Consider the following 23,838-nt stretch of genomic DNA (forward strand, 5'->3'; position numbering starts at 1 on the left):
TAAAATAAAATAAAATAAAATAAAATAAAATAAAATAAAATAAAATAAAATAAAATAAAATAAAATAAAATAAAATAAAATAAAATAAAATAAAATAAAATAAAATAAAATAAAATAAAATAAAATAAAATAAAATAAAATAAAATAAAATAAGGCATTGTTCCCAGATAAATGACAATGTGTTACAGGTTCAAAAACAATTCAGCAGTTTTATTTTTATTTTGTTTGTTCATTGTTTTGAATTCATTCAAGACTTTTGGTAGTGATTAGGCTACAGGCTACAGAACATTTTGGATAGTTGTTACTTTGTGCAAAGGTTTCCCATTCACTGTATCATCTTCACTGACTGATGATAGGCTACTTGTTGCAGTCTGTAATTATTTAGGGAAAATGCGTTATTTTCCTTTTTATCATTTGAGGTTTCAAAATTCCGTTGCGCTCTCTGTTCACCTGCTAAAAAAAATAAAAATAAAATAAAATAAAATAATCCGCTTTTCTAGAACCGTCGCTCATTCGCCAGGGGATGCTTTTCCTGTCACAACACCGGTCCACCGGCGGCGCACAGGTGCTGGTTTCCATGGTGACAAAGCACAACTAAACTGCAGTCTCGTGTGCTGTTGAGAACATCATCTGATGGACAGGAGCTAATGTAAGCCACACGTTTTTTTTCTTTATGGTAACAATGCAAGTAACCATAGCACTGTTGAAGATAATTTAGCTTTGACTTTACTCGCTTGAAAGTTAGAGGAGAGTTTTAGGGATGCGGAGCTAAGCTAGCGTCAAATGATTTAATTCAATCTTTTTCTCACTTTCTTGCATGATAATATAAAATAACCACCATCAGGTTCAAAGCTGGAAATAAAGTCTAGCTTCAGGGCAGACGTTTACTTTATTCAGCTATTTCGATGACCCTTTCTGACAAGATTTGTGTTTCTGCAGGTGAAAGGCGTAAAGAAAATGACAGCAAACGTCAAGCTGCCTTCAAGTTACAACATGCTCTTCAAGACTGAGGAGAAAATGACAAAGGTATTGGTTTTCAAATGAACTATTGCAGTACATAATGAAAATACTCGAGTACTAAACTGTTTGAACAGGCACACCGTACAATTGATATAAGAAATTATTCATAAAAGTACTGGCAGCATTTATACTTAGCCTTTTCATAGCCTTTTCTGACATTTCTTGACCCAAATGGAATTCAATATTTCCTGAGTATCACTTTCCCCTCCCCTCCTTCCGCCTCAGTCTCCTATGCCCAGGGCAGGCTCTGACAATAGTTATTAGTTTGTGAATTAAATGTGAGTGTTTTACGTTGGCTTGATCTTAATAATTAATATAATGTAGGGCTGGCAATTAATCCAAATTGAATCGTAATCGCAGTCTCTACTTTGGTCAGTCTCAGTCGTCACGAGACTTTATAACTGACAGAAACATCACCTAGTTTAGTAGTTTGGATGAGACATTCAGACACAGGAAGGTTTTTGTGTGTTAAATTATACTGGTGGACCCTTAACTGCTGCCGGTTAGTTTGGTTGAATTCTGGTATATGTAGGTTTGAGAGTATAGAAATATTCTTGTTGTTTAAAAGTTGACTGTGTTTTATGTTATGTAGAGGACCCCATCTACTTTCGCGCGGGAGTTGTTGCGATCCTCTGAGGAGCGCCTTGCCAACACCAAACAGATGGAGCCACCACGTATCCTGGAGCTGCTGGACATGGCCAACACCACGTTTCATAAAGTGAATACATTCACACTGTTCACTCACACTGTTGTATGCCTTGTACTGGGACAGGGTTTGATGAATTAGACAGAAGGTCCATCCATCCATCCATTTTCTTCCGCTTTGTCCGGGGCCGGGTCGCGGGGGCAGCAGTCTCAGCAGAGATGCCCAAACTTCCCGGTCCACACACACCTCCTCCAGCTGTTCTGACCCCGAGGCGACACCAGGCCAGCTCGGAGACATAGTCCCACCACCGTGTCCTGGGCCTTCCACGAGGCCTTGTCCCACTAGGACATGCCTGGAACACGTCCCGCGGGAGGCGACCAGGAGGCATCCGGAACAGATGCCCTAGCCACCTCAGCTGCTCCTTTCAACTTGAAGGAGCAGCGACTGTACTCCGAGCTCCTCCCGGGTAACTGAGCTCCTCACCCGATCTCGAAGGGTGCGCCCAGCCACCCTGCGAAGGAAACTCATTTCGGCCGCTTGTATTCGCGATCTTGTCCTTCCGGTCATTACCCAAATCTCATGACCATAGGTGAGGGTGGGAACGTAGATCGATCAGTAAATCGAGAGCTTTGCCCCAACTCACTCTGTAGACAGAAGGTATATTTTGATTTACTTGTGTAGTATTTTTTATTTGAGAAACTCGTTACTTCTACATGAAGGATTATTATTAGAGTTTTTACTCCACTACACTTTTACAAAGTCTCCAAAGTAAAAAGTACATTTGCGTTTTGTGGATTTTAAAAGCCTGAAAATGAATACTCCAGAACAGTAGGAGGAGCGTTGACGATGTACTGTCAATGCCGCTGGCTCTCCACAAGGAACAAGGTTTGTCCCCGTTGTGTTGCCATACACAATTTTCATGTTTTTGAAGCTGCAAAGATATTTTCCCCAACGCTTATTTAAACTGATTTCTACTTTCTACTATATCTAGTAGAAACTATATCTAAGCACTTTCAATTAAGTCCTAATTTGACTGAGCAACCTTTACTTGTTTGGTAATTTTGTAGCTATTTTTCAACAATAAGCAGGTGAAATGTTACGTGGTGTGGCTCTAATTGACTGTAATGCAACTTTGAGCATAAAGCAAAAGCATTCGAGAAAACACAACAAAAATACTAATTGTTTTTGTCTAATGTGTTTTATTTCAGTTGTCCTCGGTCGACCTGGATCAGGCGCTTTTCCAACCTTATCCAACTGAGATCCTCTTCCAAAACTTCACCGCAGGAGAGACATACAAGTTGCCTCTGTGGCTTTTCAACATGGACAAGGTATGGACAAGATAATAGGCTGTGTTCGAGAGTTGCAGAGTTATTCACTTTCTTGTGTGTGTGTGGAATTCTTTGGATTTTCGCGCTTCCATGCTTGTCCAGGTGCCCAGACATGTGCGGCTGGAGCAGGTGGAGTCCCAGTTCTTCCATGTGGCTGGTCCAGAGGGCGGGAGTAGCAAAGTGGCGCCAGGACTGTCTGCAGCTTTCACTGTTGTTTTCACTCCGCAGGACAACAAGGTACAGTTACTGCATTGGGTATTATTTCAGGATTTAGCTGTCTGACATCACATCAACAAGGTCCCAAGTTGTCCCGACTGTGTGAGGCCCATATTTCCATGTTTATTCTTTTCTCAATATCCAGGACTACCAACACACGCTGGTTTTTGTCACCGAGAGGGAGCGCTTTGAGGTCCCGGTTATTGCCATCGGGCCCCGCGCCATCCTGGACTTCCGGGACGAGCTCCTTTTACCTACCTGCCCCGTCAAAGCCACCACAGAGAGGACTCACCTTATACGCAACATCGGAAACAGCAGAGCCCACTTCAGGCTGCACACCGAAACGTCAGTCCCGGCTTCCAAGAGGATGTGTTCAAGCCCCACTTTTTGCAGGATGTGTCCACTTTGAAAACAGGTGGGTGTGTGCGTTGCAGGCCTTTCTCTGTGGAGCCGGCCTCGGGGAGTTTGGAGGTGGGGGAGAGTCTGCAGGTGACTGTCACGTTCGCCCCGCTGAGCTCTGGGGAGCACACGCAGGACCTACTGCTGTCCTACCACACAGGTCAGACACACAAAACACTTGTATTGTTTCATCTCTTTGAACTGAGTTTGAATTTAGAATGGCCTTATTTAGATTAGGGCTGGACTATGTGTTATGATTTTTTAGTCGCTGACCATTTGAGAAATTACTGAACACAAACGTTTTGTCTCCGAGGGCCAAAATGAAAAAGTGCCTGTGGGTCGCGGGCCAAACACGGCGATGTCAAGCACGAAAAACACATATAACTGCAAATTATAAAGCTACTTTATTTTATATACTTCTTATTTTTTCGATAGCCCACATTTGCATTTGATTCTATGTATGCAAATAACATGCTATATTAAAACAAATGGTAACTATGGCAAAAGCCTCATTTTAGTAAAAGAAAATCAACCATTGTAGCAATTTAGTGCAAAAAAAATAAACACCTGTATCTACAGCACCTTTACCTCATTCGTTAACTCAAAGAAAATGCCACATTAGATTATTTTGAAAGTGTCAGTTCAGCATCAATTCAAGTACATTTTTAACATATACTGTTGTCGACGTCAACAACCTTTGCAATAAAAGTTGGAAAACTGTGAAAGTTGATGCTATAACGCTCTGTGATTGATAAATACCAAGACACCACAACAGCGTTTCCTTAACTTTGCGAAAGGAGTGAAACAGCGCCCCCAATTTGACGCTGGTGGTCAAAAAGTGTACTGCATCCATATTTACCATTGAGAATGAATGGAAGAGAGTTAGCGCTAAAGTAAGACACTCTCTGGCAGGCCAACAGAATTGTGTCCCCATTTTGGGCACCCCTGCCCTATACAATAGATTCAACTGCCACTGACTCTGTCCCTCTGGGCTCTTTCTGGGACAGGTGAAGTTGTTTACATCAGGTTGTCTGGAGCTTGTGAAGAATTGGCCATCTGCCTCGAGTCCAACGCAGTTCACCTGAAAAACACGTACATGTCCTTGTCCAGTGATCAGACCGTGTCCCTCACAAACACCAGCGACATCCCACTGGAATACTACTGGAGCACTCAGCCCACGGACAGGCCCAGGTCCAGGTAGGCGGAAAGTTAACACACCGTCGATCATTTTCATTCGTTGCACGCAAGGTTGATGTTCATGCACCGTCTGAAACACTGTTCACTCAAGTTTGACACAATTTTGGGATTTGATTTTACAATATTTATTTCTTTGTCAATGTTAGGGCTGGGTACTGTTAATGTTTTTTTTTTTTATATACCAGTACTTTAACAATACTTGGTTTTCGATAACGATACCTGAACGATCTAGAACCAGAAAACAGAACAGTAATGTGCGGAAGATCTGAAAATGTCTCTAAATTGGGAGAAATTGTGGCAAAAATAATGAAAAATGTTGTTTAAAAAATGTCTTGGTAATTGGGAAAACTGGGGAAAAAATAAAGGGAAATAGGGAAAATGTTACCTATAAAGAATGAGCAAAAAAACAACTGAAACAACCAAGTCACTTCCTTTCATTCTGTTCCTGAACTCAACAGCATCAAAATTTGGAACTAAATATATACTGGGTTTTTCAGTACCAGCTTTTGATTATTTTTTTCGATACCAGTAGCATCTTAACCTTCTTTAATGGTACTCAGCCCTAGTCAATGCGCTCTTTCAAAGCACTAAGTTGATTTCTGACTAGCTTTGTTCTTGTAGTCTTGTTTTTTCCTGACAAAACTAAACAAAAACTAATTCAAAATGAGTGTATGCATTCTGTACGACACTGGAACGAAGCACTATCTTCATCTAAATGTAGAAGGTCTGAATCAGCGCATTGTATTTGCTTCAAATGGCCATCTGCATACAATTATGCGCACACATTTAATACATGTGAACCATGTGAACAATCCGGATGTGCGTGAGGATTGTGAGAGATAGAAATCATTTTTTGTCACCCTATTGAACATAGAAGTATAGAGTCTGGTGAAGAATTTACAAAGTTTTTTTCTTCTTCTTCTTCTTCTTCTTCTTCTATCTCTTACACAAATTATCTGGGCAGTCAGCTTTGAGTTATGCAAATGACAAATATAGTATTTATTCAGTTTTTATACATTGGTTACTACTGCATTTCATTCTTTCTTTTTTACCTCACCTGCCTTTTTTCTATCCACCTACTTACTCACGCAGACACTTCTGTGTTATCTCCATAGATACAGACGGCATCTCGTCATAGAAGGGGGTGTGGCTTCACCGAGGGGGAAAATAGAATCTTTAGAGAAACACAATTTTCCCTCTTTTTAGCCATTTTCTGGTGGAATATGAACTTATTCATCACATAAATAAAGTCAAGTGTAAATCGGGCCTATATATATATTTTCTCACAGCAGATTGTTCAGTAGAAGTGAAAAAACGGCAGTTGTAGCAAGCGCTAGCTAACCGTTAGCATTAGCCCGATGCTAACATGTAGCATGAAGTTAGCATTCTCCATTATTCATGTATTTATGGGCTGTTGAACCACTTTGCTCCCCCCCATGTCTTTGTATCATTATTTAGTAGAAACTATATTCTTATTCAGCATTTGTTACAGTAGTTTTTGAATAATTAGACAAAGTTTAGATTTTTTCAAAATTGTTTTCCCCCTAACTGTTTTCAAAAATGACCATATATGGGCGATTCCAGAGATGCCGTCTGTATCTATTGGACAGCGCCAACTTAAACTAACTGATTATAGGGTGTTCTACTTTACTCTTCTCTGAGTCAGTTCAGCGTCCAATGGCATCTTCCAGCTTCAGCGCACTGAATGCAAAGCGCAATGCGAAAGTTCTTTCTTATTTCAACTCCTCTAGATCGATTTACATGGCAAAAAATGTTTGTGTAACTTCATTTGTGTCTCAAACAGCAGCCAAGGCTCCTGCTGCAGCCCAGTAAAAGCCCTTTTGGAACAGCTTAACTGTGAAGGCCTGATCTTGTGCTTCTAAACGCAGACTATAGCGTAACATTTTGCCCTCTGTAGGAGCGCACTTTGAGATCTTGCCACTCCAGACTTAGCGCATTTAAGTGGGAGGTACTTGGGGGTGGAGAAACACCCTCTTCCTCAAACCAGACTCCACGGTCAGGAAGGAGCGAGGAGGAGTGGGGTGAACATGTGCATTTGTTTTAGTCTTGGTAGCGCATTTACGACCAAGCAAGTGCTGATCCACATCTCTTTCTCTCGAGACACAAAGATTATTTAGCTCACGATGGGGTTAATAAAGTTTTTAGTTCGACCTTTGAGAGCATAATGTTTAAGGAGGAAAATAAGGCAGCGGAGATCGGAGGTCAATGCTGTTCCCCAATAGCCGGGCGAGACCAGAATGACACCCCTCTATATTTTTTATACAGAGTGTACAGGTGAATTGATTAAAAAAAGACCTTCCTAAACATTTGTCTCTTTGCTCAGGCTACAGGACGGGCTGGAGGGGAAGGAGGGTCCTCTGTCCCACACCGCACAAGACGACAGTGTCTTTGACCTTTCAAATGAGGGGGCCATCACTCTTCATCCACTGGTGTGTTTATCTCTACATTCTTTACTTTATTAGTTTGGAATTTCTCACATTTCTGCCTAAATTGGTTATAAATGTGGTCTGATCTTTATTAAAATCACAAGAACGCTTAAGCTAATACCATCCAAACATTTACATTTTATCATATTTTTATTGGCCAAAACATGTAAACATTCACAGGACAGCGTGGAATGAGTAAGTGCACCGCCTGAATCTCGCTGAACTGTAGCAGTTTTGTAAAGAGGAATGGTTCGAGATTCATCCTGATCGCTGTGAGCGTCTAGTCTGGTGCAAAAGAAGAGTCAGCAGCTATTTAATACAGGGGTGTACTCACTTATTCCACGCTGTTGTGAATGTCTCAGGTTTTTCTGCTAAATGTCTCGATAAATTCGTGAATTAATTTTTCTATTGATGATAGTACGTTGTTCAGGCCCTAAGTATCACACTCAGCACAAAAGACACATATGCGTTGGTCAGTTTTCTTTTATTAATGTGGTCAAAAACAAGGAGTGACAACAAAGATTTCCCACAAGATCTGCACAAGGACAAAGACCAAAACATACAAAAACAGGGAGGAGCAGGAAGGAAGTCTGAAACGAGAAACAAAGTAAGATTTCAAAATAAAACAGAATGACTTAAATGACAAAATAGCACAGAAAAGAACCAACACCAGACATGACACTGAGGCAACAAAACAGCCCCACACCATGATACTCCCCGAACCATACTAATGATGAGTCATAAGTGAAAAAGTAGTTATTTTCCCCCTTTGTTTTTGGGGTCTAACCACATTTAGGCTATGACCGCAATCCCTCAGGCCAGTACGAGTGGCTGATGTCGTCTTTGCTTTGTTTTTCCTTTAGGAGGGTGAAATCTGGCCCAAAGTGACACAAGAGTTCCACATCAACTTCAAACCACAGGCCCACATGCTTTACCTGCAGACCTTGTACTGCCATATAACAGGTCAGTACTGTGATATTACAGGTCATAGGGTGGGTAGAAGTATCTGTAATCTGGGACGGAGCTGGTGTGGTGTTTATAGTTTCACTTCCTTATTAAAACTGCAGCACTAGCTTAGTTTATGAAAGGCATTATGTAGATTGTGGATTTTGGATTAGAATTAGACGATGTTCTAATTACTTTGATATATTACTACAGTGGATTCTACAACTAAAAAATAAAACATTTCCTCTAGGGCGCGAGTCACCGTTATCTCTTACGGTCAAGGGCGAAGGCATGGGGCCTCGGCTCGTCCCCACTTACAGCGTGATGGACATGAGGAACGTGTTCATTGGGGACAACGACTGGTACGAGGTATGCTATTGTGTATTTTCTGCCACCTTTAATTTGTCAGCATGCCGTTGACTAAAGAAGTTGGCCTGTAGTTTGATTTCTATCACTTTTAATCCCCCGCGCAAAACCAACGTGTCATTTTCTAGGTGACGTTGACCAACAAAGGGCTGATCGACGCCCCTTTCCGCATGTCCGGCCCTGACACCACTTTCGGGCGCTGCTTCTCGTTCAGTCCGGCTGAAGGTGTGGTCCTGCCCGCAGCCTGCCAGGTGGTTACAGTCACCTTCTCCTGCCCGGTGCTGGGACCTTTTTCAGAGGATTTGCCGCTAACAGTTAAAGGACAGCCTCATCCTCTCAACTTGAATTTCAGGTAACGTCTTGTTTGAGGTCTTTCTGCTGCATCTGGATGAAGTTTTGTATTTGTTTTTACTATAGGAATGCACGTTACCTGTGACTTATTTAAGGCCAGACACACAGATTTTTCACGCAGTGGTCAATGTTGAGGTTATAGCTTGTTTTATCCCTTAATGTCTCAGTTTTAAAAAGACTAAACTTACCCTTTATGATGATTGATGACGTTTTTTCGCTAGCGAGCCGGAGATGTCCAGGAAGTAACTACAACATCTCGGTGCGATGCCTTTTTAGCAGCTGAAAACGGGAGAAATACTGGATTTATATACAGTATATCTTGAATTTCCAGGCTTTACTGTATCTTCTCTCTTCTGTTCAGTAAAACGATTAATGTTTTTTTTTTTTTAATGAATGAATAAGCTGATAAATTAACAGACTGAATATGAACACACTTTCAGGGGCTGTGTCATTGGTCCAACCTTTGACTTCGACGTAAAGGAGCTCAGTTTCGGAGATGTAGCATTTGGTGAGTGTTCTTCCTTTCAGCTGCAGCGTGAACCCGTAGATCTTTCCTACTACAACAACCGTTCGCCTCATGTTTTCAAAATTCTGACCTGTCCTCCATTGTTTAACATCTTCTGTGTGTGGCAGGATTTCCTCAAACTTCCCTGGTCACCGTTTTCAACAAGTCCTTTGTGCCGATGACGTTCTCGCTGCGCGTTCCGGGCGACGGGTCTGGGCCCCCCAGTGTGACCTGTGTCCAGCAGGTCAAGGACATGTCCCGACAGCAGTGGCAGTGTTGTACTGCCGAGGACCGGCGTGTGAAGCCCAAAGAGTTCACCGTGAGCCCCCAGACCGACACCGTGTCAGCCATGTCACAGGTCACCATAAAGGTAGGTCTAATCCACGTTATTGGAAGAGTGCATTTGAAAGTGGATTATTGGCCATTATTACATTACCAATTCCTACATGCCCTTTGTGATGTTTACATAGCCTTTGTACATGCATTCTTTGCCTTGCCAAGATGTTTTTTTTTCATCATTGTTTGAAGGTGACGCTGTGCTCCAACACGGTCAGAAGATATAAGCTGGCTCTGGCCGTAGACGTGGAGGGGGTTGGGAAGGAGATCAAGACTTTGCCAATTAATGCAAGGTGGGTTTATAGTCACAGACACTAAGCATCGGAGAAGACTGAGCCATCGCGCCACATGCAAAATCTACTTATTTAAGCAGGGGCGGACTGGGACTGAAAAACAGCCCTGGACTCTGACCAGCCTGGCCCAAACTAGCGTAAATGTGACACTTCCACAAATACATATTTTAACCTCTTACCACCCGCCTAAACCAAATGCATTCTGTCCTCTTTTGGCTGTGTAACGCCTCATTTGAAAGCTAAGACCCACAAAACTGACCTTTTTCCTCGCGCTGTTGCTGTGTTGTGTCACCTTTTGTATGTTTTTTTTTTTCTTTTTCATTTTTGTCACATTTTTGTTGAGTTTTTGTAATTTTTTTGTTGAGTTTTTGTTACATTTTTGTTGAATTTTTTATTATTTTTTCTATCATTTTTTGTTGTGTTTTTTTGCCCGTGTTTTTCTCATGTTTTCATCCTCTTTTTCTCGCTATTTTGATGCTTTTCTTTTTAAGCTTTTAGATTTGGGTAAAGCTCGGTTGAGGCGGGACCGGTGGCCCTAGAGCCTGTGGCCCTTCTGTGCTCTTCCAGAATGGACATTTGGCCAGTCCGCCCCTGTATTTAAGCGTATTAAAAGCATAACAGGAGTCCATTTTGTCTGTAATCATTAAACTAGCATGTTTACATATCTTTTCAGTAGTTTTGGTTTTGCGTCACTGAATTTTGACCAGAATCTAAGATGATCAGTTTGCCTAAAATGCATTTTCAGAAATGTAGGCTGTTTTCATCTAATTTGGTACTTCTTTGGCCGAGGAGTACGATTCAGTTGCTTGTCCTATAAGGTCAATGTAAATGTCAATGTCAGCTTTATTTGTATAGCACGTTTACAACAACACTAGGTGCCCAAAGTGCTTCACATACAGGTGCATAATATATAATAACAGTTATAATACAGCTCAACTTGAATTGAATGCCAACGCAAACAGATGTGTTTTAAGGGCAGTCTTAAAGGTTTCTATGGTCGGAGCAGCTCTGACATTTAGGGGGAGACTGTTCCAGAGTTTTGGAGCTGTAATTCATGTTCTGATAGGGCAATGACAGTCATTTTTGGGTTGGGTATCCCTAGGTTTTCATGGTTTCTTCAATCACATTTCAAATCAGACAACTTGGTCATGTAGAAAATCCAAGATGGCCCCCGAGGCCATTCAAGCGATGATTTTGCTGAAAAAACATTTTTCTCTGAGCATGTGCCAAGCCCACCATCATCAAAAGTGTTCCGGTCACTTGATGTCACCATAGTACATACAAAACAGGTCAGTTTCTGCTGCAGAAATCCCCTGCAAAGTGGGTCCCCATGATTTGACCCTGAGCTGGATGTGGCTGCTGCTAAGTTTGCTCCACTGAGCTTCTTTCTGACTTAGACTGTTTCAGAAATGATCCGACAACTCTCATGAATAACGCTATCATCGTTAACTCCTTATAGTCAAGATGCTGTTAACTGAAATTCAGCAAAGGGGTCATGTTAAAAAAAGAGTGGTGCGCACTGAATGGGTGCTGCTGCCGGATGCTCTCTCATCGAATGCAATTTCTCCATCTGTGAGATCAATAAAGTACCATCTTGTCTTATCTCTTAAGCTTCTAGCAATAAGGGTTTTGCTGCCATTGTAAGGCCCTGATTTAATGTACTCTGTTGTATGTCCAAGCAGATTACGGATTAGGTGAAAAAAGCCTACGTTTATGCAACTGCATGGCCAAAAGGGGCCATTTTAGACAAAAAGGCAGCAGTTTGCAAATCCATCTTGGATTCTGGTCAGAATTCCTGGTGGCCCGAATCCATTGAGAAAACCTTGACAAGACAAAATTGCAATTATTACCTGGCCTGGACCTGTCTATAAATGCATTTAAAACCTTATAAAACCCTGGTCTATAGTAGGCACAAGTATCATTTCAAGTTGTACTCCAAAAAATACTAGGCAGGGTGTAAATATAGGACCTCTAACTTGTTACATAGATGCAGAAGAATAATGTAATTGTAATAAACTTGGAGTAGTGAAATAGTGAAACGGAAACAGGACAAACTGCACATTTTATTTCATGGTAATATAGTCATGATATTAATAATAATATTCGTATTTATTTAATTATTCGTTTCATTTTTTCTCACTCTGCATTTTCTCCTAGGCCTGTATTGTCCTTGTGTTCTTATGTGTCTGTTGTTTCATAATCATCCCTCTGTCATCACACCAGTGTCAACGCTCTCCTTTGGTGTTTATGCTCAGGTGTGTCGTACCGTATCTGGAGGTGAGCCCCCCGCTCTTGGACTACCAAAGTTGTTTCCTCGATCTCCTCTATGAGCACAAAGTACAGCTGCTGAACCCCACTTCTCTCCCGGTCTGTTATGGGCTCCTAGACCAGGTGATGAGGACTCCGGATCTGTGTCACGCTACAGCAGGGGTCTCTTACCTTTTTACCAGATTGTGGTTAATGTGTTTAGAACTTGTCATTTGATGCTCAAAGTGCAAACGCATCTGTGTGGATACATAGGACTTGTTTTCATCAAATTTCGCAAATCAGATGTATGTATGCAAAAATGTAGCTGTAGCTCCAGAGGTAAAGGCTGGAGATCCCTGGCTGCTTTATAGTGGTAGCTTACATTCTGGTTACATTCTGTCCAGGGATCTTATTGTTTCCTCTGTTTGCCCCAGGAGTTTGAGAAGGATCAAACATTGCATACGGAGAGTCCCGTGCCCAGAGGCATGATCCCAGCCCAGAGCTCAGTGGACCTGCCTGTGTGTGTGACAGCCAAGGCAGTGGGGAGGCTGCGGCGCACCTTGCGGATCGCTGTGTTTGGCAGCACCCACTTACCTCTGGTCAGTTGACGGGTGATGTTTTTGAGTAATGTGCAAATATGATATGATTAACTTACAGACTAGACAGGAGCACTACAAAAAGTAAATATCAAGCATTGGCTTAAATGACTTGAATTGAGGAAATGTATCTTGTTTTGAGCGGTTTTCACTCATTTAGACACTTTTCCTGATCGGACCAAGTTTACTTTGCTTGTTTGAGGACATTTCAGACCAGTTCTAGGGTAAATCTCGCTTGAAACAAGAAAGTAAAATTGCCAATGAGATAAGACCAATTTTCTGACCTGAAATAAGGACGAAATGTATCGAAACGAGTCAGAAACATCTCAGAACAAGTGAAATAATCTAGTACAAATGCCCAAGAACTTCTTAACTAGTCAAAACAACTAAAATTTGGATTATTATGCTCAAATTGAGATGTTTATACTGATCTAGTTAAATACTTTTTGCAGTGAGAATACTGCATAGTAAGCTAAGCACCAGTGCAATTCATAGGTTACGTTCATAATGACTTTAAAATTGTAAATATCTTAGAATAGAGTAAATAAGGGCGCCGCGATGTCCCAGACTTTGGAAATGACTGCTATAGATCGTTCGTCTTGCTGAAATAAACACATTTTTAAACATTACGTGGCAGAAAACAAGCAATTGTTGGATAATTACTCACAACATGTTCAAAACTTTCATTCAGGATGTAAATACTTCACCGGAGGAGACTTAACTGTAGCTGTTTTTAGCCTAGAAGCTTAAAGCTATTGTTAATTTAACGCCACTATCTGAACTAATTTTGATGAAACACTCTTGGCTTGAGGTTTATTTAAGTTTTAACCCTCTGACCCTAACCCTGTTTTTTAAATGTGGTTCTATTTTTATTTAGTATATCAAAAAGTGGACAGGAAGTCTTTAGTTTAGTTTACCTACACTGGCAAACAGGAAGTTAGCCAAAAACATTCTGTGCACAAAGCCCATAGTGTCACTCAAGAATTGTATTGAGTTGTTCTGAACTACTTAACTACCTTAAGTCCTTAATGATTCTCTCACCTCTGTCCTAGGAGGTGGTGTTGTCCTGTAATGGACAGGGGCCTATAGTTCATGTTCAGAGTGCACACCTGGACTTTGGCAGAATCCCAGTCCTGAAAGACACCTCAAAATCTCTGCGCCTTCTTAACCATTCACCTGTCCCTGCACTGTTTTCTGTCTGCATGGTAAGCACCAAACATTTCACACTTGTGCATGTGTCTCTGTGGCTCTGCATTGGCCCAGCAGTAACAAACAGTGTTGTGATAAAATGCAGAAACAAAGGAAGTCGTTTTGGCGTGTGGAGCCCACAGAGGGGGCGGTGCCGGCCGGGGGCCAGCTGGAGCTCCAGGTAGTGGCGCACCTCAAGGACACGCTGGACTTTGAAGACCAACTGCAAGTGTCTGTGCAGCACGGCGGGACTCTCACTGTGGCCGTGTGTGGGCGAGGCACCGGGAGCACCATTGTCAGTGATAAGCAGTTCGCTCCAAGCCTGGATCTGGGGACACACTACAGGTGAGGCGCACACTGGTTTTGCTTGGTGATGGTTGTTTGGAAGGTCGGCAGGTGTTAATGTTCCTGCACTGTCTGAAACTCAATAGATACAGACTGCGATGCGTGGCTTAGTCAGGGGGAAAATAGCCTGTGTAATCTCTATTTCAATCTCGTTCTATTTCTATTTATGTTACAATGTGGACAGGAAGTGGTCTTTACCCTACACATGGCCGACACGAAGTTAGCCAATAGATACAGACGGCATCTCGTCATAGAAGGGGGCGTGGCTTCGCCGAGGGGGAAAATAGAATCTTTAGAGAAACACAATTTTCCACTCTTTTTAGCCATTTTCTGGTGGAATATCAACTTATTTATCACATAAATAAAGTCAAGTGTAAATCGGGTCCCTATGGATATTTTGTTGCAACAGATTGTTCAGTAGAAGTGAAAAAACGGCAGTTGTAGCAAGCGCTAGCTAACCGTTAGCATTAGCCCGATGCTAACATGCAGCATCAAGTTAGCATTCTCCGTTATTCATGTATTTATGGGCTGTTGAACCACTTAGCTCCTCCCCATGTCTTTGTATCATTATTTAGTAGAAAACTATATTCATAATTCAGCATTTGTTACAGTAGTTTTTGAATAATTAGAGAAAATTTACATTTTTTCCAAATAGTTTTCCCCCTTAACTGTTTTCAAAAATGACCATATTGCTGGGTTGCAGGTGACATCACAGCGTTCTAAAGGCCTATACTGTTAAATAGAGGAAAAATTATTGTGTTTTTGAGGACATTTTTGGTCTTGTACAGAGAGATCATGGACCCAGTGACTCATATTAATGATCATTTTTCGAATTCAGACATTTTCTTTTCAGCTACGACTTGTGAAAGTGCAATGCTGTTAATAGGAAAAACTGGCTCCTGCCCCCCGTTGGGTCCGATGACATCATCATATTCTAGAACCTGCAACCCACCAATATGGGCGATTCCAGAGAAGCCGTCTGTATCTATTATTCTGACCACAAGAGCTAAGAAATAGCTGTATGTGTTTAGAAGAGAAACCTCCTCAACTCAAACCAAACCCAGTCAGTCAACAATTGAAGCTTCATTATGATGAATACTTCCTGGAAAAATGAGAGCCTTCACATTGTTTGTAGCTCATATCTGCTTGTGCTTTGGCAGTCACGGATCGTACCAGTACCGCTTTAAGCTGAGCAACCTTGGCTTGAGGACCCACCGGATGTACTGGCGGACCGACGGCAAGGAAACCAAACCACCGAGTCAAGCCTCACTGCCCCCCATCTTCCCCCCCAAGAAGAAGGAGCACCGCCCGCGGCGAGGGTCGGGGGGGTCGTCCCGAGGGGAGGGGCCCGTGTTCAGCCTGAGCCCCTCTCGTGTTGAACTCTTCCCCGGTCATTCAGTGGACATGGTGCTGACGGGATCGTGTCAGTCCCCGAAGGTCAGTGTATCACATCGAACGCCAGAGGTGGGTTGGAGCATTAACTGTTATTCAAGGGCATTTTTTTTTACATTATCAGCTGTTCTTCCCAGACGTGGACACACTGACAGTTTTGTTGCTTCACCGTCTTCACTGACAGAAGCAATAAAACTGTCAGTGTGGCCACGCCTGTGAAGAACAGCTGATAATGTACGCTTGGAGATGCCTCTGAGGAAGACGGAAGTCAAATTCCCAATCCGACGAAACGCGTAAGGTATTTAAACAGGAAAATGGCATACCTAGTGTCTTTCTAAAAGAACCTTTTAAACCAGTGGTTCTCAACCTTTTGGAGCCGCGACCCCCATTATAACTGTTAAAGGGGTTTGTGACCCCCGCCCTGGTCACACCTTGAGAAATAGGCACATTAGCCTTCATCAGGGGTGTCCAAAGGGCGGCCCGTGGGTCAAATGTGGCCCTCAGACCAATTTTTGATGGCCCTGGGGCTGAATCGGTTCACATTATCAGAGATGGTCCTTTTTATTTAATATGTAATAGATCTACACAATACTAACCTAACAACTAGCATTTTATTGTGAGACAGAGCTGGCATTAAGGTTTTAAGCATAAATAAACGCATGAGGCACAATTTAAACCTCTGCTACTCGACCAATGGCCCTTTATCCCGTGTACGCTCCAATATGTGGCCCCCCATGAAAAAAGTTTAGACACCCCTTGCCTACATAATTCTTAAAAAACAAAGAAAAAAACAAATGGCTAAAATGAAATTCATCAAATTACTAACAAATAATAACACTGTGGTAAAATAGCACACACATGCTACAATAAAATATTAGACTATATGCCAATAAAAATGTGTATAATTTATCAACATGATCTGGCAACCCCCGACCCCCAGGTTGAGAACCACTGTTTTAAACAACTGAGGATCGGAGAACGGATGAAAGTAGCTCCTCAGGTAAAAAAAAGTTAGAGACCACGGTCCCAAACTTTGTCATCACAGCCAAATCTAAACTACACTGATTCAATTGTGTTTTTACTCCATAATCTGCAATACTCTACTGTACGCTGTCTTGTTCTATTTTGGAAGGCTTTCTGTTGTAGTGTCACAGCGCCTCACACAGGACTGATACATGTACTACGGTGTAATCAGACATGTGAGTGGATCCATGTCGACACACACACATTTATTTTTGAACGTTTTGAGAATGTTTTGGAAACTAAAACTTTGATTTGTCTTTGTGTGGATGTAGATTCTTTTGAAATATCATAATTATTGCCTTTTTATGGTTTCTCTGTGGGATTATGTCATTATTGCTAAAAAATCAGACCGTTGCTCAATGCATAAGTAATATTTTAACCAAAGCTGTGTTCTTTGTCCCAGGTAGTGCATGAACGGCTCGTGTGCCGCAGCATTGTGGGTAACACGGGCTCCTACGACAACACCATGGCTGTGGATGTCACCTGCTGCTTTGTGGCCCCCGTGCTCAGTGTTTCCCCGAAGCAGCTGCAGTTCTATTTGGAGAAGGTTTGTTTGAAAAAAAAAAAATTGCATTGGAGTTTTGTGTGTAAAAAAAAAACACTTTTAACATGTTTTTCAGGCTGCGGGAAAAGCCATCTTACCTCAATATAAAAGACTAAACATTCGAAATATTTCCACTCTGACTTTATCCATGGACCTTGAGACCGTGGAGCCGTTCTCCCTGTGTGACGGCCAGGGCGCCCAGACATTTGCAGCTACTAAGGTTTGTTTGTCCCATGCACAATAGCTTACTGTAGCTAATCTAATATTTCATCTGTTTCTGGGTACACAATGTATCATCCCAGCCCATGAAACGAGTATTTAATAAAGTATTACATTTTTTTGTCTCTTTCTAGGCAGTGGTTTTAGATGAAGGCAAGCAGGCGGAGCTGTGGGTGTGCCTTAACCCGTCCTTCTGTGAGGACCATGTGTCCCGAGTGATTGCTGAGGTAATGCTTTCAACAATACTCGAATAATGATAATAAGAATCATAATATTTATTGCTCAGTGCTTTTTAAAGATGATAATAAACAAGTAATGGATGCCAATACAGCAATTGTTCAAAAAGGAGTGGGTTGAACTGTGACCTAATTTAGTCCCACCCCCTTTCTACTTGATATTTTTACAGGTGCAAAAGTAGCTCAAATCGTTCTTCTTTTACAACAACCTGCACAACTCAATATTTACAACAATTGTTTTACAAACTGTGAATGTCTTTCCACAACATACACATCACGGCCATAGAAATCCAGCGACAATAATGTTACTGATTGTTTAAATTGTTGTTTAAATTATAATTAATATCCAGCTCTATAGTTTGTGAAGACCATGTTTTTATACAAAGATTTAAATTGGCAAACTGTGGTACATTTCTTGCTTTTCCATAGTTTTACGCCGCAAACAGCAAGGCAGAAACTCCTCCTAGTGGATCGGACAACTGGAGTTTTGAAATTCATGTGTCCCCTTAATCTATGCCCTTCCTCCTTTTGTCGAAAGAAATCCTGAATACTGGCTGGTAATAGATCATTTTTAGCTTTAAACATCATTATTGCGGTGAAATAATTGATTAGATCCTTCAGTTTAAGTAGATTTGACTTTAGGAAAAGAGGGTGGGTATGATCTCTGTATCCTGCATTATGAATTACACGAATTGCTCTTTTCTGGAGAAGGACAAGTGAGTTTGTAGTGCTGCTGTAGCCATTCCCCCAGACCTCAATACAATATATTAGATGTGGTAGGACTAGCGTACAGTAGAGAGTACGAAGTGATTTATAATCCAGTATATGTCTGGCTTTATTTATTATTGATATGCTTTTAGAGATTTTATTTTCAGTAAGTTTAATATGCGGCTTCCAAATCAAATTCAAATGAGTTGGGACATTGTTTACCTTAATAAATCCTTTCCGTGGTCCCTCTGGGGGTAATACAAGTGTTAATGGGATGATTGGAGGGTCTTTCATCTCCCCCTGGTGTCCAGAAAACCACAATTGCAACTTTCCTGCCTCCGGGTCGGAACCACCAATACACACTAATGGAATCACGAAGAAGAAGCTAACAGGCCAACTATTATAAACCACAAAAATTATCTCCTTGTGTAAATTGATGTATAATATCCCTCTCTCCCTTTGTCTTTGCTGTCAGCGTAGTATTTACTCTCACGAACAATTAAAAAGTACAACCAAAAAAACGCAAAATGCTACGACACCTTATGGCCACTAGGGGCACGAGTTACTTAGTTCTGCTTTAAAGCTCCACTCTGGTGCCTGAAAGTCGTGAAATGTGCTTATATAAACTCACTCCTGTGAAGATTTGGGATTTTTGAAAAGCGTTTGAAAAGTCGGGAATAAGTTTGAATCACATCTGACAATTTTAACTTTACTCACTGCCTCTTCCATTGTGTATCGCTTACACTGCCTGTCCAAAATCAAAGACTCACCCCTGGGATTGAACTAACTGTTCTTATCTCGGGTCGCTGCATTGGTCAGGTCTAGGTCCATGTATAAAAATATGTATGTTGTGATAAAAGGTTCCTCTCTGTCTAGTTCCTCCATATAAAGTACCACGGACACCCTCAGCGGGACTCTGTGAAGCTGCACGGAGAGATCCACTTCCCCAACCTGCACTTCTCCAGCACAGCGGTGGACTTTGGCTGCGTGCTGAACTCCACTGAGACGCACCGGGAAGTCACCATCACCAACTGCTCGCCTCTGCCGGTGACGTACCGCTGGAGTTTTGTGGACCAGCAGCGTCGCACAGCCTCCAGGTATTTCAAGACTTGTGCCTGCAAGAAGCCTCGGTGTTAGCAGATTTGGAGTTTTAAATGTCAAGGTTTTATGCTGTGACATTTTTGTTCAACACAATAGTCTAGCAATCAATCAAAAAAACAAACACGTAATCCATATTGAAATTCCCTTCTAAAATAATCAATGTATATGTTTTTGGCTCCAGTAACTGCCTTCATGTGGGTCGAGGATCGTCCAGTGTCTTGATGGACAGCCAATAAGATCCTCTGGCTCAGTGCAGGTGACACTTTGGGTCTTCCACTTGACTTTTTTGTAGTACTTAAAGCCCTCAGGATCTTTCAAGAAACCCAAAATGAATTACTGCGTCTCACCTCAGCAGCGATGGAGCGCTGCGGGAGGCCCTGCTTATGCAGCTCACCCAACCACGTTCAAAAAGGGAACGTTTTATTGCCTTTGCATCAGGACATTATGACAATGGGAAATCCTGACAGAAAATGACACTGAATCCACATTTTTACACAGATTTGACCTTTTAATGGCATGCGGTCTTAAACTTTTGATCAACCTTTTTGTCTCACTCCAATTTCGTCATGTTTCATATTGAAGTTCTACTTGGAACCTCATTAAGATCCAACCACGCAGAATGTGAATTTTTACCATTTTCAACTTATCTGTTTATTTGCTTTTTAGTCTAGAAACAACATACAGTATGACCTGGAATGTGTGGCGTTAACTGTCTTGTAAATTCATTGTCTCATGGATTGTGCGGCTGCCTTTACACTTTTATTCTTGCTTTGAAAATGTCTCTCATTACAGAGAGGCTGAGAAGGACGAAGAAAAGGAGAACACTCCTCATTCTGCCGCATTGGCTCCATCCAGTCCCATATCTTCTGACATTAACCAAAGCTCAGCCAAGGTGGAAGAGGTAGGCCCAGAGCTGGTTAGAGCCAGAGGTCAAAATAGATATAATTTGAGTAAAAATCAACACATATAGCTGGACGATATGTGCAGAAAACACTTGAAGTTCATGGAAGTCCTACCTTGTTTAGTCAATACACAGTCCAATGTGCATAAAACAACACTATGCAGTACGCTTACTCTTTTGTTGGACTCTACAGACGTTCGACGTTCTACCGATTTACGGCGGTCTACAGCCTGGAGAGCAGCAGGTGACCTGTTTCTCCTTCTATGGCCACATGTGCATGAGCTGTGAGGTGGTGGCCCAGTGCCACGTGGAGGACGGGCCAGTGTATGAAGTCACACTCACCGCAGAGGCATCCAACATGTCTTTCAGTCTGGACCCTACCTCTATCAACTTTGGAGCCCAGGTACTTAAATGGCTTCTACATGAACGAAACAGTCCTGCACAGTGTGAATAAAGATTTGAGCTAACCAGCTGTCTTTGCTCTTCATCTGTCGCCAGAGGGTAGGCCATGTGGCCGTGGCTGAAGTGCTGTTGAAGAACACTGGAGACATAGGCTTTCATTTCACCATCTGGAACCCCGAGAGAACAGAGGCTTCAGAAAACAAACCAGACATGAGTTTGAGTCATAAAAACAACTCCCAGGAAGATGAGGATGTTGATGGCCAGCCCCTGGTTTTTCCTCCTAAGGTCATTTTTGTCCTGAATAAGTGTATCAGGGGTTCTCATCTGATGTGTTGGGACCCAAAAGTGGGTCTGAAAAAGATCTCTTTTAAATGACTGTTGTTTTGATGTTATTTTCATATTTAAAAGAGTATCCAGTGCTTCTTCAAATATAATTTCTAAGAAAATTACATATATAACAAATTAAATTTGGGTCGCAGCTTGTTATCCAAAAAGAAAGATGGTGGGTCCCGAAGCCATGCCAGTTGAGAACCGCTGATTCATGCTTTTTTTCTATAATTATGACTTAGTTCAGGCAGGTTGAATTAGGCATTGGCAAAGATCACTTTTACACACAAACCCTTATCTAAAGGTCCAAAGATTTCTAACCAGGCTTCAACATACACGGTCGATGGGTTGATCACAACCCAAATAAGAAAAAGAGGTCCTCCCAAGTTATTTGTTATTACTTGCATTATTTGCTATTTGCAAGTTTTCAGCCTCATTTAATCACAATCCTCCTCTCCCGTTGTATGGAATGGAATGGGCACAAGTCGCCCAAAGCGCTTCATACAGTGTAGGAGATTTGCACTTCATTCACTCCACACGCCGTGGCATATCTGCCAAGTTTTGGATTTGAAAAGAAGGGAGATTTTTTGGCACCCACTGCGAGCCGTCCCATCACCACAACCAAGCTCCAAAACAGTTGTTTCCTGGTTATTTTCTTATAATACAAGAGATTTATGGGATAATACAGGAGGATGGCGGGAAAGAGGGTTAAAATACGGTAGATTTCCGGCCAAAGCGGGACACTTGACAGCTATGCACGGTGGTGGTAAGGTGGTGTGCCCTGGGGGAGACTGACAGAAGCGCAACTTCACACACCTGCACCAAATAAAAATTGTTGATTGGATCTTCACATGACCCAAAATTGCCCAATCAATACAAAATGACAATCCTTACAGAGTTGATAAAAAATACATAAGGGCTCGTATAGTTTTGACTAATCTTTTACATGTACAATAGATATATGTACATTATATTTGCATTTTGCACAATATTCACACCAAAACGTCACATTCTTGAAAGGTTTGCCACTTTTCGGGAGCTTACAAGCTGTGCGGACCTTTCGACTTTCCTTCTACTCAGATCTTGTGGATGCTTGCGTCTGCTCAGCCACCCAAAACATCTGGATCGTTCATACCCGTCTAACCTGTCACTGTGGTTTGTTTCTACTCAGGGCTACGTTCAAGCTGGCACAGAGACATCCCTGCGCGTGTGCTACGTCCCCGATGTCCCTGGGAGGTTTGAGAAGAGACTCCATTTGCAGGTGGAGTGTTTGCCGTTGCAGGAGATCGCTGTGGTTGGAGAGGGAGTGGTCCATTGCTTCGTGCTCAATTTATCACAGAACGATCGTATGACCTTTGCTAGAACTAAAATCCCAACACTAGAAGACTCCTACAGCCTTTCGGGTAATCTCTCATTCTTTACAGCGCGAAAGCCGGACAGGAAAACGCTCGAGCAAAAGATGAACCGAGGAGAGTTTGCCAAGGAGCACAGAACAGGGGGTGCAGCAGAGGACCCCACAGTGAGTGCAAACATTCATTCATTTCATGTCTCCCATCCTCACTTAAGTCGTTGAAACTCTTTCTCATTCTCAGCCTCTTCAGCGGGAGTCTCCAGGCCAGGTCCAGCCGCCAGAAGACGAGCCCCCCCCCTCCCAACCCTTTCCCCAACTCGCACATGCACAGTGAACCCTATTCTTAAAGATACCACTACTAAAGGTTAAACTCCCAGTCAATCCTGTGTACCTGAACTCTCTTTGGGAAGCTTTATCGACTTTTGGCCTCGTTTAAGACTTCTTTATTGTCAGATTTCTTCAGGCTTCTTCATTAATCAGTTTCCCCTTTTCCCACCATGAGCTGCGAATCGTCCGTGGCCTTCGGGTTAAGGCTGAAACTCTGGCTTAGGATGTTGACACGTTTTTATTTCAGCGTTGATTTAAGAGACAGTTCTCTCAGCCACTGAATGCTGAGGTGTTTTTATTACAGGTAAAATTGTATAAAAAGAAACACCTAACAATGACAGTAAGCTAAATACTGCTTTAGTATTACATTTTAATAAATATAGTTTTCCCTCTAACCTTTTTTTTTTTTCCAAAGTACTTGTTTTGTAGAGAAACTTTGGGGGCCCCACTATAGCTGAAACACATACAGATGGCGGATAATTACGTCCATCCATCCATTTTCTTCCGCTTTATGCACGAGGCCTCCTCCCACTAGGACATGCTTGGAACACCTCCCGCGAGAGGCGATCAGGATGTATCCGGAACAGATGCCCTAGCCACCTCAGCTGCTCCTTTCGATGTGAAGGAGCAGTGACTCTACTCCAAGCTCTGAGCTCCTCACCCGATCTCCAAGGGTGCGCCCGGCCACCCTGCGAAGGAAACTCATTTCGGCCGCTTGTATCTACGATCTTGTCCTTACGGTCATTACCCAAATCTCATGACCATAGGTGAGGGTGGGAACGTAGATCGATCGGTAAATCGAGAGCTTTGCCCCGACTCAGCTCCCTCTTCACCACGACAGACCGATACAGCGACCGCATCACTGCTGACGCCGCACCGATC

The 23,838-nt window shown here is 42.2% G+C and overlaps 1 protein-coding gene across 1 annotated transcript; it reads left to right on the forward strand.

Moving 5' to 3' along the window:
• Positions 1 to 530: 530 nt before the first annotated feature.
• LOC306981229 (hydrocephalus-inducing protein-like) lies at positions 531 to 22,963 on the forward strand (the record flags this gene model as incomplete). The annotated part of the gene is made up of 30 exons (XM_079580790.1): positions 531 to 649; positions 940 to 1,026; positions 1,613 to 1,738; positions 2,875 to 2,994; positions 3,097 to 3,231; positions 3,356 to 3,555; positions 3,645 to 3,769; positions 4,617 to 4,806; positions 7,151 to 7,256; positions 8,117 to 8,216; positions 8,449 to 8,567; positions 8,693 to 8,916; positions 9,356 to 9,423; positions 9,549 to 9,790; positions 9,949 to 10,049; positions 12,305 to 12,440; positions 12,731 to 12,895; positions 13,945 to 14,097; positions 14,187 to 14,425; positions 15,586 to 15,862; positions 17,244 to 17,387; positions 17,461 to 17,604; positions 17,738 to 17,830; positions 19,424 to 19,644; positions 20,441 to 20,549; positions 20,743 to 20,952; positions 21,048 to 21,236; positions 22,450 to 22,624; positions 22,703 to 22,797; positions 22,871 to 22,963. The coding sequence occupies exons 2-30, from the start codon at positions 958 to 960 to the stop codon at positions 22,961 to 22,963; spliced, it is 4,368 nt and encodes a 1,455-aa protein (XP_079436916.1). The 5' UTR covers positions 531 to 649; positions 940 to 957.
• Positions 22,964 to 23,838: the final 875 nt, after the last annotated feature.

The sequence above is a fragment of the Gobius niger genome, assembly GCF_951799975.1.
Source record: "Gobius niger genome assembly, chromosome: 22".
Lineage (NCBI taxonomy): Eukaryota > Metazoa > Chordata > Actinopteri > Gobiiformes > Gobiidae > Gobius > Gobius niger.